This window comes from Curcuma longa, chromosome 21 (assembly GCF_044706935.1).
Source record: "Curcuma longa cultivar G26 ecotype Majalengka, Jawa Barat chromosome 21, ITB_CL_G26_1.1, whole genome shotgun sequence".
Taxonomy (NCBI): domain Eukaryota; kingdom Viridiplantae; phylum Streptophyta; class Magnoliopsida; order Zingiberales; family Zingiberaceae; genus Curcuma; species Curcuma longa.
Window position 1 is genome coordinate 9,614,795 of NC_133881.1, and position 15,329 is coordinate 9,630,123.

The following is a 15,329-nucleotide window of genomic DNA, read 5'->3' on the forward strand; positions in this document are numbered from 1 at the left end:
CAGTTTCAAGACCACAGAATTTAACATAAGATGGCAGTTCTACTATAGTTTTTTTTAGTACTTTGGTCAAGATGATTGATTTTGTTTGGTTAAGAATACACGAATAGTTCCTCTCATAGCTTCAATGTGAATTGAAGCAGATACAACAATTAGGTAGATTGTTACTGATCTTGCTAGTCAAGTAGTCATGTAGATGGATTTGATAATCATGAAAATTCTGAAGATAATCGATTTAATATATATGTATGTTGCTTCTTTTGCTGATATGGTTATGTTTACTTCTTTAGGGAAAACCCAGCTTCTTGATACTTGCAAAATGGGCTGCTTCACCATTTTGAAGCAGAATAAGAAGAAGAAAAATGTGAGCTTTGCCAGCAAGAGACCACCAAAGTTGAATGAGAGTTCAACTTCTACACTTCCTGAACCAGAGTGTGATAAGCCATCTCTTCAGTCAGCCCCTCCAAGTTTCAGAAACAGAACAAAATCTTCTCAATCTATATCACCAAATGTTAGAGCTAGAAGCATGAATCTGCTCCTTCTAGCCTTATCGTGGCAGATCGCGATGTTCTTGAATTTGATGATCAAGAAGAGTGCAGGGGTCGAAGTTGGCCAGTGAAGGATCAACATTTCTCAAATCCGCTGCCACTTCCCCTTCCCTCACCACGCACCGACTCTGTTTTGAAGAATTTCTCAAGTTTTAAGTCAAACCAACCAATGGGTTCTAATAACACCTCGGGTCCACTCCCATTACCACAATCCAAGAAAGGGCTTAGGAATTTCTCATATGATGAAATTTCAACTGCTTCTCAACATTTCTCACTTGAATTTGGCATTTCTGAAAGCAGCTCGATGACAGTTTATAATGCAACTTTTGGAAATGAGACAACATCAAAGAAGATTGAAGCCACAGTCACTTGTTTACAACATTCCTCACAGGTAATTTGTTAATATCAATTATCATTCTAGAAATTTCTTTTTGCCCATTTTCTCTTTTGCTTTAGATATAAATGTGCAACTTCTCAGCTTATTAATTCTCATCAGGTGATAAATACTTGTGGTGTTATCTTTAGAATACTGAAACCTATAAGCATCAATGTTACTTCCAGAAAGAAACGAATGCCATGTCTTGTTTCTGTATGATTAAATCTACTTCAATCCACCCATTGTGAAGCTGGTATTTCATCTTTCTTCAAGATTTCATACTAGGGTTTTTTCCTTTTTCCGAATTGATCTAAGTTTCTTGTGAAATTTTGTTGAATCCTTAAGCAGGTGGATTTCATGGACTGTTTCCTTTAAATTTTAGCAACACATTTATATTGATACGAGCATTGCTGCATTAGTATTAGCACTATAGGTGTTCTTTTTATTCTTTAGGGAGGTCTGCTTTCTAACAATCTCTAGAAAATTAAGTGATGGATGTTGCTGCACCATAGTGATGGTTAAGTGAATAGTAATTTGTCATGTTTTGCCTTTTTCAGAACTTGAAGGAATTTGCAAGTGAGGTGAATATAATAGCTTCACTACAGCATCCTAATCTTTGCAAGTTAATTGGGTATTATGCTCAAGAGGGTTCTGATGAGAGAATGTTGATATATGAGAGGCTCTATCATGGGAGTTTGGACCGGCTGCTTCATGGAAGATCAGATGGTCCTTCCATTGATTGGCTTACAAGGATAAAAGTGGCTGTCTGTGCTGCAAGAGGTCTTGCCTTCTTACACGAAGAAGGGCCTTTTCAGGTGAATTAACTTCATCATTGATATGCCATGCACTGTGTATATGATTTAAGATTTGTCGAGACAAAATTAAATAATTTGAAGAATCTTCTAGAAAGGTAGAAATTTAGGGGGCGTTTGGTTTGGAAAATATTTTCTATTTTCTGTTTTCTATTTTCTATTTCTAGTTTTCTATTTTCTGATCTAGTTTTTAGAAAACAGAAAATGCGTTTGGTATGATATGCTGTTTTCTATTTTCTGGAAAAGAAAACTGGAAAATGCGTTTGGTTTGTTAATATGGAACTGGAAAGTAAACTAGGGTTTTCTTCGATTGTTCACGCGGCTAGGAGTGCACGTAGTAGCTCGGGCAGGATCGGCAGATGCCGCGTCGGAGGAGGAAGAGGAGAGGGAGGAGTACACGGTGGGGAGGAGGAAGAGGAGAGGAGGAGCACGCGGCAGGAGCGTGCGGCGGGAGAGGAAGAGGAGGAGCCGCGCCGGAGGAGGAGCGCACAGCAGGGGAGAGGAGGAAGAGGAGAGGAGAAGCAGAGGAGGAGCCGCGCCGGAGGAGGAGCGCACAGCAGCGAGAGTACCGCACGGCTACGAGCACGCGGCAGGTGCGACGGGAGAGGAAGAGGAGGAGCCGCGCGCCGGAGGAGGAGCGCACAGCGGGGAGGAGGAAGAGGAAGAGGAGAGCACGCAGAGCAGCGGCGGGAGAAAGTCCGCGATTTTGGGGAAGGTCGCGATTTTGGGGAAAAATACCGCATTTTCTATTTTCTACCGCCTTTTCCCATTCTCTAACCGGATGGAAAACGATGTTTCATCGTTTTCCAGTTTCTTAAAACAAATTTTCATTTTCCAGAAAATGAAATTGAAAACACAAACCAAACACTTATTTCTAAAAAACTGGAAAATGAAAATGAGAAAACACCCTGGAAAACACAAACCAAACGCAGCCTTATTAGTTCTAGCATTTTATTGACACAGTTTCAATAAGATTAGAGTTATGAAATTGACAAGTTTTCATTTTAACGCATTGGAGATCAGTTGATGAGGATGATATGATATCTATAAAATCAGGGATCTTGGCCATTTGTCTTTTTATTCAGACCCTGCGAAAGAAGAACTACTGAATTTTGCAAAATTATGAATGATTGCTTATTCTATATAAAACTATAATGATATTTGTAATCGAATTTGATAAGACTTCTACACGTGTATCAAAAATTTAACTGTTCAACCAATGTTCTGCAGAATATCTAGCATTTTAATTTTATGCTTTATCTGGTTTCTTACATTAATATCATGATTTTGATCATCAGGCAATGTATCTTGAATTCTCTACTTCAAACATACAAGTTGACAAGGATTACAGTGCCAAGCTCTCAGGATATGGATTTGCCGGTTACTACAACCCAGACACAAGCATATCAAATTCTTCTATCGTAAGTGGTTTAACTTAAGTTCTCAGTTTGATCAGGGTTGCCTGCCTTTATTCATGCAGATTGTAGTGAACTGCATTCATCATATTTTTTTCTCTCAAGCATTTTGGTCGACCTCGTTGTTCCAGCAAATTGCCACTTCCATAGTAACCTTTGCTGAGCTTATTCATTTATGGTTAATCAGGGCTCCGGGAACCTGTCAGTGGAGACCTTGGAGAAAGGATTACTGACTCCTAAAAGCAATGTTTGGAGTTTTGGAATTGTCCTTCTCGAACTACTGACTGGACGGAAGAATCTCGATGCCAGGTACCCTAAAGAAGAGCGCAATATTGTCAAATGGAGCAAGCCATTCCTTGCCGATGATTGCCTCCTATCATTTATCATGGATCCTCGAATCAAAGGACGTTTCCCTCCCAAAGCAGCACGAACAGTTGCAGATATAATATCAAAGTGTCTTCAGAAAGATCCTTCAGAAAGGCCTACCATGAGGGCCATCTCCGAATCACTGGAGAATGTCCAAGAGATGAAATGCCCAAGCCGCTACCCTCTTCAAGAGCCATCTGCAGTTTCTGGGAAAAGGATGCTGAAATCTCAAACGATAAATGGCATCATCATCCCTGTGCCACCTCCCACAATTAGCTTTTCGCCATCACCTCCATCAATATCCCGACAGCTGTCGTCGCCAAGAACTTCATTTTCGATGCCACTTCGACTCCACACCTGTTCGACCACAGCTTCACTCAAAGATAATAGGATAAGCAGTCCCAGGAAACCCAGCTCACCTATGTTGCATAGGTCGACTAGACTCGAAGGATTTTAACTGTTTATATATTCTTTATTTGAGTATTTATGTTTGATGCTTTATTTGTGATTTCGATGTGGATACATGAAGTATAGATGTGCCTGTTTCCAGAGTGGAAACATGGTTGAGACAATTTGTAGATAGAAGATGAGTGTCAGCTTGCGTCGCATTATGAATGAAAGAACCAGTTATCTAGTAGGGAGTGAACTTTGTTCGGCCTCTGTAAGTAAAGTAAATGTGATCCTCCCGTATTAGAAAAGCTGGTTTGTCCATGAGTTTCCACTTGGTGATGTGCAATAAATCATTGCTCAAAAACTCGTCCTTGTCAATGACTTCAAGTTGTTCCAACCTCTGTAATTGTTTTGAGTTGATGAAGATGACCGTTCAATGTTCACTGGTGCTACAAATAGAGAAGAAATGAGAATGAAATAGTTGGCATGACTTTTTCTAAAATATGGTTTCTTTAGTCTAGTGGATGGACAAGCTTCTTCATCTAACCAGTTTGATCACTTGGCACGCCCATCCAGCATGATCAATCTAACTGACATTCAATTCAATTAATTATTCAAATTCATAACTGACATATTCAATTCAATTAATTGTTCAAATTGACCAATCAATCAAATAGACTCAACAGAGATAAATTGTCAAAAAAAGTAGCAGTTTGAATCCAAGTTGCTTCAAAATAATAATAAGAAAATAATATGAACATTTTTTTAAGTGTTGAGTAGATTAAAAATAAATATTTTTCTATTCCTTTTGAATTAGGAATCATAATTGTCTTTTTTACAACCAATATAGAAATTTTATCTCTAAAGAAATTCATGTAGAACAGATTAACTATTTCTAAAGAAATTCATATATAATAGAAATACTATTCATGGATTCTTCTTTTGTTGATACCTGAAGAATTTACTAAGTTTAGATTGATTAACTAAAACTCAAATTTTGGAACTAACAAGCTTCAGATCTACAAACAAAATGGTTTAACACGTCCCCGTAAGGATCACCATTACAACCTTCGAGATTGCATATCGCAGAATTCTGCACCATCTAGATATGTAACCAGCTGCACCAAGGTATAGCTCAGATTTCAGCATGTTGGATGCGATTTTGAGTTTCTTGATTGTCAAGCGGCATGTACTGCGCCATGATAGCACGAATCTCTGAGTCCATGTAGCTCTGAACAAAACAGGAAAGAAACATCAGATGTTGGAGTTCAAATTTGTGAGCTAGAATGTTGTATGTACCATAAACAGGGCACACATGCTGGTAGTTTACTGACACACAGAAAACATATAGTTGTTTACCGACACAAGGCTCACTTCGTTGTGTGGATGAAAAACATGAATGACAAACACGATGCTAGCACTAGAAAAGGCTCGAAAATAGCAAACTTTACCCTGATTCTGTACTTGTATACTGCATAGGCTCCAACTCCAGCTATAACTAGGCCAAAGAAGATAACCCACAAAAAGCTCCAACCAACATCTGTAGAAGGTCTTTTGCCTGGATACAGTAGTGTTATAGTCAAATCTCAATGTAGTAATAGTAGTTGAAACTATCTTTTCTAGTTAGTCTTCTTTTATTAGTGATTGAAGAATGTAGTTATTATGGATTTTTCAACAAAGATTAGAGATTCGGGCATACGCACTTATGCATGTGTCATGGTCCGTTATGTATAACAAATCACCACTGCAGCTGCACTCGTAGCTTCCCCAGGTGTTCTTGCACTTGCAGCCAGAGCATTGACAGGCTAACCTTTCCTTGCATTCGTCAACATCTGGGAAAGATAATCATTGGTAGTAAAAAACATATTTTTGTATCTTTGAAGATCCATGAATACAATAAGAAACTAACAGTTTGTCACAGGAATAGCTATTCAAAATTCCCCATAATTTTCATGGAGTAAACATTCTTATTCTTGTGTTTGGCGACATAAATTAATTTGGAATAGTAATTTCCATGGAATTATTCATTATGTAATCCATCCTTTTTCGAATAATAAATATTGTCATTGTATGTGTCCCTCCAATGAATGTATATTGTGAGCATGGATTGACCGGGTATGTATGGTGATCTCTTGGTGCGCCAAGTGATGAAGCATGATGATCGGGATAGGAGTCCTGAGCAAGTCAACTAGGCAAGTCAAGTGAGGAGATTCCATCGAGCAGATAAGATGATTGAAGCAAATGTACCATCTGGCTAACTGGGTTGAGAGCATTAGGCAGGTCGAACAGTTGGGTCAAGTCCAATGAGCCTTGATTAGCCTATCCAACCAGATAAATTCATAGACCGAACAAGTTGGACTACCAACTAGGTCAAGCACATCAAACAAACTCGTGGTAGTTGAGTTTGGCTAGGGTTGTATTTGCGAACAAGTACAATATTCTATTAGGATCAACTCAGTGCGTTGCGCGTGTTTACACGTTTCACAAATGTGCGCAGTGGAAGAAAAGACAATAATTAAAGTTAATTAATATAACACTCGCAAACCACGCATGCAGAATACAACATGCACATGACATAACTGAAAATTAAAATTTTTAGAATAACAATTATTCTAGGTATACTTGATGAATGATGTGGAATGAGATTGACATCAATCGAGTGGCTCTATTGAAACTCCGCTTCTATCGGAGATCCACGCCAAACACTTGTCTAAATAGCTTTTCAAAGTCACAAGTCGTATTACCGTCTTCAGTACTAACCTACGATCAGTAACGGTCGATACGAGAGAAAAATCCTAATATCGAAAAATACGCAACAACACTTGTCGCGATCGTTTTCTGAGGCTTTCTAATTATCATCGGCAATCGTATTCCTGGCGTATTTTCCGGTGGCTAAATTTTGACCTCCGATATGGGACAAATGACTGGAACCCTTTCCGGTGAAGATGGAATAAACTCGGATAGTTTTACAAACTTCCGGAGGTAAAACCCCGACAACAACATAACGGCAAACCCCCGGCAACCACTCTAGCAGCAACCCTTCACTGGTGGCTGACAGCAATCCTTCACAAGAGCTCCGACGACGGGACAATGAGGTCCAATTGCTTCACAAGCTGCCGACCGTGGAAAGCAAGCTCCGGCAGTAGCACAAGCATCCGATGGCTACTGTCCACATGGAAAACTGGCTGTCGGCGTAAAATGCCGACCGGTGATTCACTTTCTCTTTCGGCAGTCGGCTAGGACGGGCACCCTAACAAAAGACCGCGAGCTCAGGGAAATTCCAAGCTGTAGGCGTCCAACGTCGGCTAGTGTTTGGGAGAAATAGCTCGGGTAGGAGGGCGGCGCAGGATTATGGCTTTCCCGATCGGGAGAAAACCGAAGGTCGTAGCACACAACTTCCCTTGTTCTTCCAACTGGCGACACACCTTCACAGGGAAGAAGCCGATCGACCAACGCTCAGAAAGATTCGCAATCACGGGGGAGGCAAGTCGTGATTAGAAGTCGGCGGCGCTCACGCGATTGACTAGAAGCTAAATCGCGATTAGAGTTTTCCAATCCGGAAAAGAGGGTCACGAGATCGGGAGAGGAAAAATAGGAAAGGCGACGCGATCCAGCACCTCCACACCCGCAGTCGGCGACGACAAGCAGAAGACCCAAATCAAAATCGCGATTCTAGCAGAGGGGGAATACACGACATTGGGGAACCTTTCCCCTTTCCCCGGTGGTCAGCTCCGGGCGTGCGCGCTCGAGAGGGAAGCAACAGCACCGCACGATGAGGGAAGAAGGAAAAAGGCGATTTTTTCCGCCTAATCCCAATTTTTCACACGCATAATTAAAAGAGTCAGCTTCGTTAGGATTAGATTTTTGGGTTTTTTGTAGCAACAGGATTTAACCCATTACTGTAGCAAAACTTAGGTTTAGGGATGTATGGGTTAAAATGAATGGTTGTGATCAAACTTAATTGTAACCTCAACCACTCATTCTTCTATTAACGTTATATCCCATATAACATCTCTTATTGAGTTTGAATCCAATCCAAAACCCCATCCCTTAGCTCAATGCCCAAAAATCGATATGTCGATCAACTTAAGTTTGGTTCAAAACCAAACTAAGTTGGTTCAATTTGATTCAAAACCAAATCATTTGGTTCAATAACCAAAACACCTCTGATTAGAACCAAACCAATTTAGTTTATTTCGTCTTCATAAGACGAAACCCATCATCGCTTCCGATCTGCCAAAATCTCTTCCATTAGAACCAAACCAATTTAGTTCATTTCGTCTTCACAAGATAAAGTTCATCATATTTGCCCTTTATCTAGTCCAACCATACTTTATTTCTCTCTTTCTGAGAATTCAATTCTCAAACTCGTTTTAAGTCTTTCAGAGAAACTTGTAGTGCGTGTGACCCAATAGGTTCCCGATTATGTTGGCCGTCTATAATTAACCATTAATTACGGAACGATCATGAATGACACCTAGTAGTACATCATGACTTTCAATTGACTGAAAAATCAACGATTGATTCCAGAACCATCTCTAAACCCTTCAGCAGCTACAATGAAACGTGTCTCATTCCTTTCACCGTCTTATACCCGCTTAGTTCAGGATATAGTCCATATGTATCAGTCCCCACTAGGCTGACTATGTCACACCTAGCCCAAGCTTGCTTTCTTATTTTGTGGATTCAAGTTACTCATACATGTATCCAAGAGTATTATACTTTTGACATGCAATGCTTTGGTCAAAGATTTCTAGTAACAATCTTAACAAGTGGTCGCAGGATATATATCTCTTTTAAGGAGCGGTGAAACCTCTGTGGACTATCCAAACACCTTTGAACATTTCGACTTACACCCAATTATCCCGAGTTCACACCTCCTTGAAAATATTTATTTGAGATGTTAAAGTATAAGTTTCCATGAACAAGATGACTTGAATACTGTAAGTCAAAAGAAACTCGTACTTAAGCTGCACTGAGATCTTCATTGACATATCTCTATATGCATATAACCATATAAAGTCTCATGGCAAGTCACTCCAATAAACTATACTTTTAACTAGCATCCACGTTTAACTCTCAACATCAAATATCTCCAGTCAGTGGGAACAGCTACTTGGTAAACCAAGAAGTTTAAAATGTACTAGTCTCAACAGAATCGATGACGTCTATGTTCATCAATTCATCGACTAGGGATAATTTCAATACATTCATAATTGCACATGTAGAGATGCTCACTAGTTGTGATCCAAAATCACAAATTTTTTCATATTATGAATCGTATTGTGGACATTCAGTAAATGAGTTTAAGATCCAATCAAGCACATAGAGATTGTGCACTCAAATAATGAATCACTATTTATCCAATAAATAGTACTACCATAAGGCGATTACCTTAGGACACCTCTCAAATATTTAACTTGATAAAAGCTCATTTATGTTTGTTTGGTATTTAGAAATAAAGTAAACAAACAAATTTGAACACTAGTGAGTCAACTTTATAACATTCATTAACAAAACTCATGAAAATTCATGTGTGAACTTGATTATGACCTTGTCTAAAGTCAGATGATGATTTTATTTCATTTTTATATTCAAATATATAAAAAATAGAATATTCCTTGGTTGAACAAATATTTTAACTAAATTTTAAATTCAATAATGGCTCTAGCTAAGCTCAATACAAGCTTGGGCTCCATAAGAATTTTAATAAACAATTTTGAACAACCTCAAGAAGACAAATGAACAAACTTGAATACAATCAAGCTCGATACATCTAGGTGACAACTCGAGATTACGCTAGTAGATTTGAACAAGCTGATCAAACAGGAGAAATTGAATTGGTTGATTGGATCAAGCAAGCGAATTGGTTAGTTGGGGCAAGCAAGTTAACTTGAATAAGTCAGTCAAATGAGGAAGGGGCTATTGGGTAGGATGAGCTAGTCAGACCACGAAGGCAAACAAATGGATTGATAGCTCGCCAGGGAAGGATGTGCCAAGTAGATCAATGACATTAGACTAGGTGGATTGTACGACCCAGATGAAATATTTATGTAAGGATATTGTCATTGAGAATTCCTTTTCTATTTCATATAACATTCCTATGAATCAAACCCAAAAAAATAATGGTTTCAATAGGGATGACATTTTGCTCCACTCAATCAAGAGCTGCCTACTTCGCCTCACCACAAATATGTAAATGAAGCGGGATAGGATTAACATACGGAGCAACTATGAGATAAATTTTTTTTACCCCACCTCACTTGCAACTCGCATGAATTCAAGTTTATAATGTGTATATTATAGAAATCATAAACATTTTATTTTGAACCTAAACCTGACATAAAAAGTAAGATGAGACGGGGATGGGGAAGAAGATTTCCACTCATGCCTTGCCTAACCAACCATGTGTCCAATATAGGCTGGTGGGTATGAGAAGCCAAAAAGTCACTTCGATCTGCTCCATTGCTTTTCCTAAATTCCATGTCTATTCCATGATATAGACAACCAATCGAAGAGATGCTAACTAATTTTATTCTTTCTTTACTCCATTCTCCAGGAGAAAGTAGAAACTAAGCATCGACAATAAAATACCTTCACAATTAATTCCATCACCCTTAAAGCCTGGTGGGCATTTGCATCCTTCATCCTGCAAGTTGTTTATTCAGGTGCTTAGAAATTGACAAGAACAGCAGGAACAAATGGTTTTAATCCCATTGCTTACCATGCAAGCAGAATATGTCTTTCCATCCTGAGTTTTCTTCCAGCATCGTCCATTGTTGATCTCACACCTTCCTGCCCCAGAAGCTGAAATGGAAGGCACTTCATTAAATGGACTTCAAAGGAGTAACTTGTGATTATGCTACTGAATGCACTGAATACGGTTATAGCACTCAAAATAATCAAATTCGCATTGGAATGAATTAGGAGAACGAAAGTACAAACATGGCAAAGTCCAACAGCTGAATGGCTTATCTCTTCAGAAACAGTTAGGCAACCATGAACATTGCTGTAATATACAACGTCATAGAAATTGTTGAACAGAATGTACTGAAGTTAGACAACAAAGAAGGCAAAGATTTTTAAGGAATAAAACTCAAATCTTCAATTAATGAATGTTGTCCACATAGCATTTGTATTAGATATTTAATTGCAAATCATGGTACCCACACCAAGCACTGACAGGAACTTTATGCACTCTGCCACACTTTTTGTGTCAGCCAGACTTTGGTGGATGCCAATTGAAATTACCCATTATTGTATAATGGTTGCCAATTTCACATGAATGACTGGAAGGATAAACATCAAATTACTACTAACTGATACTGATATTATTTTCTCTCTCCAATACTGTCCCCCAAAGACAGTAAATTGCAAATTACTTTAGATGGTGACAAACTAAAACACCAACTAAACCACTGTGTTAGTTGGACCATGAAATGGGATATTAGGTCCCTGCACCCAACTCATTGAGTGAGCTACTATCTGTTAATGAGAACTTTACATAACAAAATGGCTGAGTAGAAATCTTGAAAGGTAGGGATTGTCATTACATAATCATATTCCTTTCTTTTTCAGGTTCATAATAGGATAATTGCTTGGTTAGACCAGTAAATCACCAACTAGAAAAAGGCAACATGTTGTCTAACTAACTGTACCCAATATAATTTGTAAGCATTATCAACATTTGCAGTCAGAGATATAGTTAATTATTTAAATAAAAATAAAAGAATACTAAAAGTATGACTTCTTGTTCTAGTTCTAATATTCACCTTGCTAATAACTACTGCAGCTCCAAACCTTAAGGCAAGGTTACACTAGTATATAAATTTTAAACCTTGGCAATGATAAGGATTCATAAAAATCATATTAAAGTTTTAGCAACTCCAGCTCCTGCTTAAATGAGATTGATATAGTACCTTCACAATGGGTGTATCCATCACCCACAAACTTCACACCTTTCACAACAGGGCATTCACAAATTCTACCTCGAAAAGTATCCTGGGTGAATATAAGTACAGACCATGGTCAACTAAACATAATTATGTAATTGTTATGGTTATTGATGTACTGCTAAATACCTTGCATGCGGTGATATTAGAAGCCTTATCCTGCCAACAGCCACCATTATTGTCCAGACATTCATTTGTTTCTATGTCTATATAATTAAAAAAACAAATAAAACACCAGACAATTGACCATTAGTCAGCTATCTGCTACAGCATAAAAGAGCTAAGCACTTGTAACAATTAGAAGAGGCAAAAGTCCAAGCACCTTCACTCAAACAAACAGCTGGCTCAGTTGCCTCTTCAAAGCCAGCACAGATTGCTTTGAGCACTGCGGCCTTGTCCAGCTTCCCTAACAAAAGAAAGAAAAATAAGTTAAACAAATTCCAAGGTAACTACAATCACTAAAGTCTTGTTTAAAAGTACCCCTGTATTGCCTATTGTTGATAACAAGAGTTGGCAAAATAGTAACATCCCCACGGGAGTCCTTTCCAATCTAAGAACAGGAATCAGATTCAAAACATCAGGTGCATGAAATTAAATGCAATTTCAAATGTAAAGATAATGCAACAATTCAGAAAAAAAAAGGTTCAAACCTGTGCATCTTGTTCAGCTTTAAGCACTGGATTATCCTCATCTGCATCAGGATCACCCATGCATTCATTTATCTTCTTCAGATTAATGCCTGTTGGAGAAAGTCACATTATTATTGTATATGAATGCCATATATATATATATATATATGGGAGAAATAATTATGTACACTTTCTAATTCTTTAAATTTATCTTGAACCTAATGAAAGGGTGTATAACCATACACAATAAGGCTAATTTGGGTGCTCACCAAGTGATTTAATTACTGATTCAGCACAATCATTGGTATACTTCTTTGCCTTCATGGGACAACGTATTGCAAAGTCAGTCACATAATCCCACCACAGCCAAGGCTTCCCACTTTCATTAGCAACCTTATGCAAGCACACTTGGCGCAAGTTTTGGATTACAACATCTTTCCCATCATACCCTTTGCTGAAGTCCTGTTCAGGATCAGGTGCACAATATCTCCCATGGTTGATGCACTGAGACTTGCACTGCTTGCTCAAAAGAAAAGCTTCAGGACAGTACCATGTAATGTAGTGGGGAGTGAACTGTGTATAACCCTTTTTCTCTAGAATCTGTGCTGCTCCTTTGAAATTCTTAACAAATTGTATTTGACTGTCACATTTAGCACCACACTCATCGTTGCTGTTTGTCCAGAATTCATATTCCACGCGATCATCAGGATGGGGTAAAGACTCCCTCCAATCTAAATTGACATTGACCATGTCACCGTTTTGAATTGCCTTCTTTAAGCCATCACCAAGGCTTTTAGGGATGAGTGCCGAAGGAATTGTGATGTTTTGTAGGTAGTCTGCCTTTCTATCCTCCTCCTCTGGTGAGTCCATTGTTATCAGAGGTTCTAACTTGTTATCAGCAACAAGAACAGCCCCAGCTCCAGCATTTTGTGCATGCCAAGCTTTTGCAGTGAAGTAACAATCTGCTCATCGCACACACACACACACCATTTAAAAAAAAAAGAATAAACATAAAACAGCAAAGTCAGTTTAGGCACTGTTATTTACTAAGAGTTCAGGAATGAACAGATTTCCTCTATCTTAAATAAACAATAAGATTTAGTATTGCAGGATGGCGATGGGGGAGTATTGTTAGTACACAAGGAAATTGAAGCCTTTAATTTAAGGTATCCATCTCAAAATGTTAATAACGGCAAATCAGAAGGGTAGACAAATAAATGATGAAAGAAAAATTCAGGCCGAAAAAACTCACCTCCTCTGTCAACGAGAAGAAAGGTAGGGAACCCTCCCGGTTTCGATTTATACGAGATCTCGAAATTTTCAAAGCTCTGGCAACCCTTCCGGTTGGCTTTCGGATACGCTACGATCCCCACCATCGTCCCGCCATACTGAGGAACGCCAAAATTTCCGATAGCACACTCGTAGATTCCCTTCAACGAATCCGGCGAAGTCACCCTCAAGCTATTCTTCTCCACCACAAACCTCCCCCGACACGATCCCCAGAGAATAAGCAAAACCCACACCCGAACCCACAACATTCCTCCGCAAATCTAACCAACCGAACCTCACAAAGAGGAAAAGAAGGCAAAATCTTAGCGATTTAGGAAACCTCGAACACGAAGCTACAATCTTTGGCTCGAAAACGGGACCAATGAGGTCGTCCGAGACGGAAAGTAAGCTTCTTTTTTTCGCTTCCGAAGCAAAGATGGTACGGGCAAAGAGATTTAGCATGGACCGCACGCAATCGGAAAAGCGATGAGAAGGGAAGGTGAAGGGAGATGGAAGGCGACGTTAGGGTTCCTGATCGCCTTCGATCCGAGATGGAGACAGAGAGCTGGAGTGGTGCGAAACGAGAGAGTGCGCAGCGACGAAATATACAAGTCACACTTAATAATATTATAAAAAATCATATATGTTTATTATAATTATAATAAATAAAAGCACATATGTAAAACCCTCATTTTTCTTTCAATTTAATCACAATTTATATCTATTTAAATGAAATAAAATTTCAAATGATTTTTTATGGGATCTCGATAGCTTCAAAAAATGTAGGGGCAATTTGAAAAGAAATCAAAATGTTAAGTCAAAATAGAATTATCACTAAAATTAATAAATAATGGGCTTATATAGCGATGCCGGTTGGCTGCCTGTCTAATGGGCCGCCAATGAATTGGCCCATCAATTCAACACCAGATCGGGATCACGTGACGAAGAGGATGCGAGAGCAGGAGAATCACTATGCGCGGGAAACACCGCCGTCGTCGCCGGACGACGACTCACCCATTGCCGTGGTGGCCCTCATTGCCGACCCGATCTCATCTCTCTCTCTCTCTCTCTCTCTCTCTCTCTCTCTCTCTCTCGACCATTCCCACCGCTCGCCGAGGTTCTTCTCGCCGGAGAGGAAGCTGCGGCTCTATTACAAGCCCTCGCTTCTCTCCCTCTCCTATCCCTCCCTGGCATGCACTCCCGGAACCCTAGATCCAGATCCAAAGATGTATCTCTGCATTAAGTGCTGGGTTGTGCGGTAGAGAGTGAGAGATGGACATTCAGAGAGCTCACGGTCAGGATCGTATGGGAGAAGCTGCTCCGGTCCGGCGATTTTGACAAAATCGACGTCCTTGAGGTCACCATGGAGGTACTGTCTTCTTTCTAAGATGGTTCGCTATGTAAGCTATAAATGAGATGCATTTTAGTTGGTAAGACGCCTGAACAAACAAATTTTACTCTTTTTTTTTTTGCCCTTTTCTATTAGATTAAATTAACCATCATCCGAGACAAATTCCAATTCCTAGTTTGTCGCCAAATGGATATGTTAATAACTAAAAGACGTATCTTCTTGTT

The 15,329-nt window shown here is 39.2% G+C and overlaps 1 protein-coding gene and 1 pseudogene across 1 annotated transcript; one reads left to right on the forward strand and one right to left on the reverse strand.

Moving 5' to 3' along the window:
- Nucleotides 1–291: 291 nt before the first annotated feature.
- LOC141815571 (putative serine/threonine-protein kinase PBL1) lies at nucleotides 292–4,151 on the forward strand (annotated as a pseudogene).
- A 638-nt stretch (nucleotides 4,152–4,789) lies between these two features.
- LOC141815569 (vacuolar-sorting receptor 1-like) lies at nucleotides 4,790–14,349 on the reverse strand. The gene is made up of 12 exons (XM_074703521.1): nucleotides 13,738–14,349; nucleotides 12,755–13,447; nucleotides 12,507–12,595; nucleotides 12,337–12,406; nucleotides 12,179–12,262; nucleotides 11,986–12,062; nucleotides 11,824–11,905; nucleotides 10,629–10,711; nucleotides 10,499–10,553; nucleotides 5,608–5,736; nucleotides 5,356–5,462; nucleotides 4,790–5,135 (listed from the first exon to the last, which is right to left on the reverse strand). The coding sequence occupies exons 1-12, from the start codon at nucleotides 14,021–14,023 to the stop codon at nucleotides 5,040–5,042; spliced, it is 1,851 nt and encodes a 616-aa protein (XP_074559622.1). The 5' UTR covers nucleotides 14,024–14,349; the 3' UTR covers nucleotides 4,790–5,039.
- Between the last annotated feature and the right edge of the window lie 980 nt (nucleotides 14,350–15,329).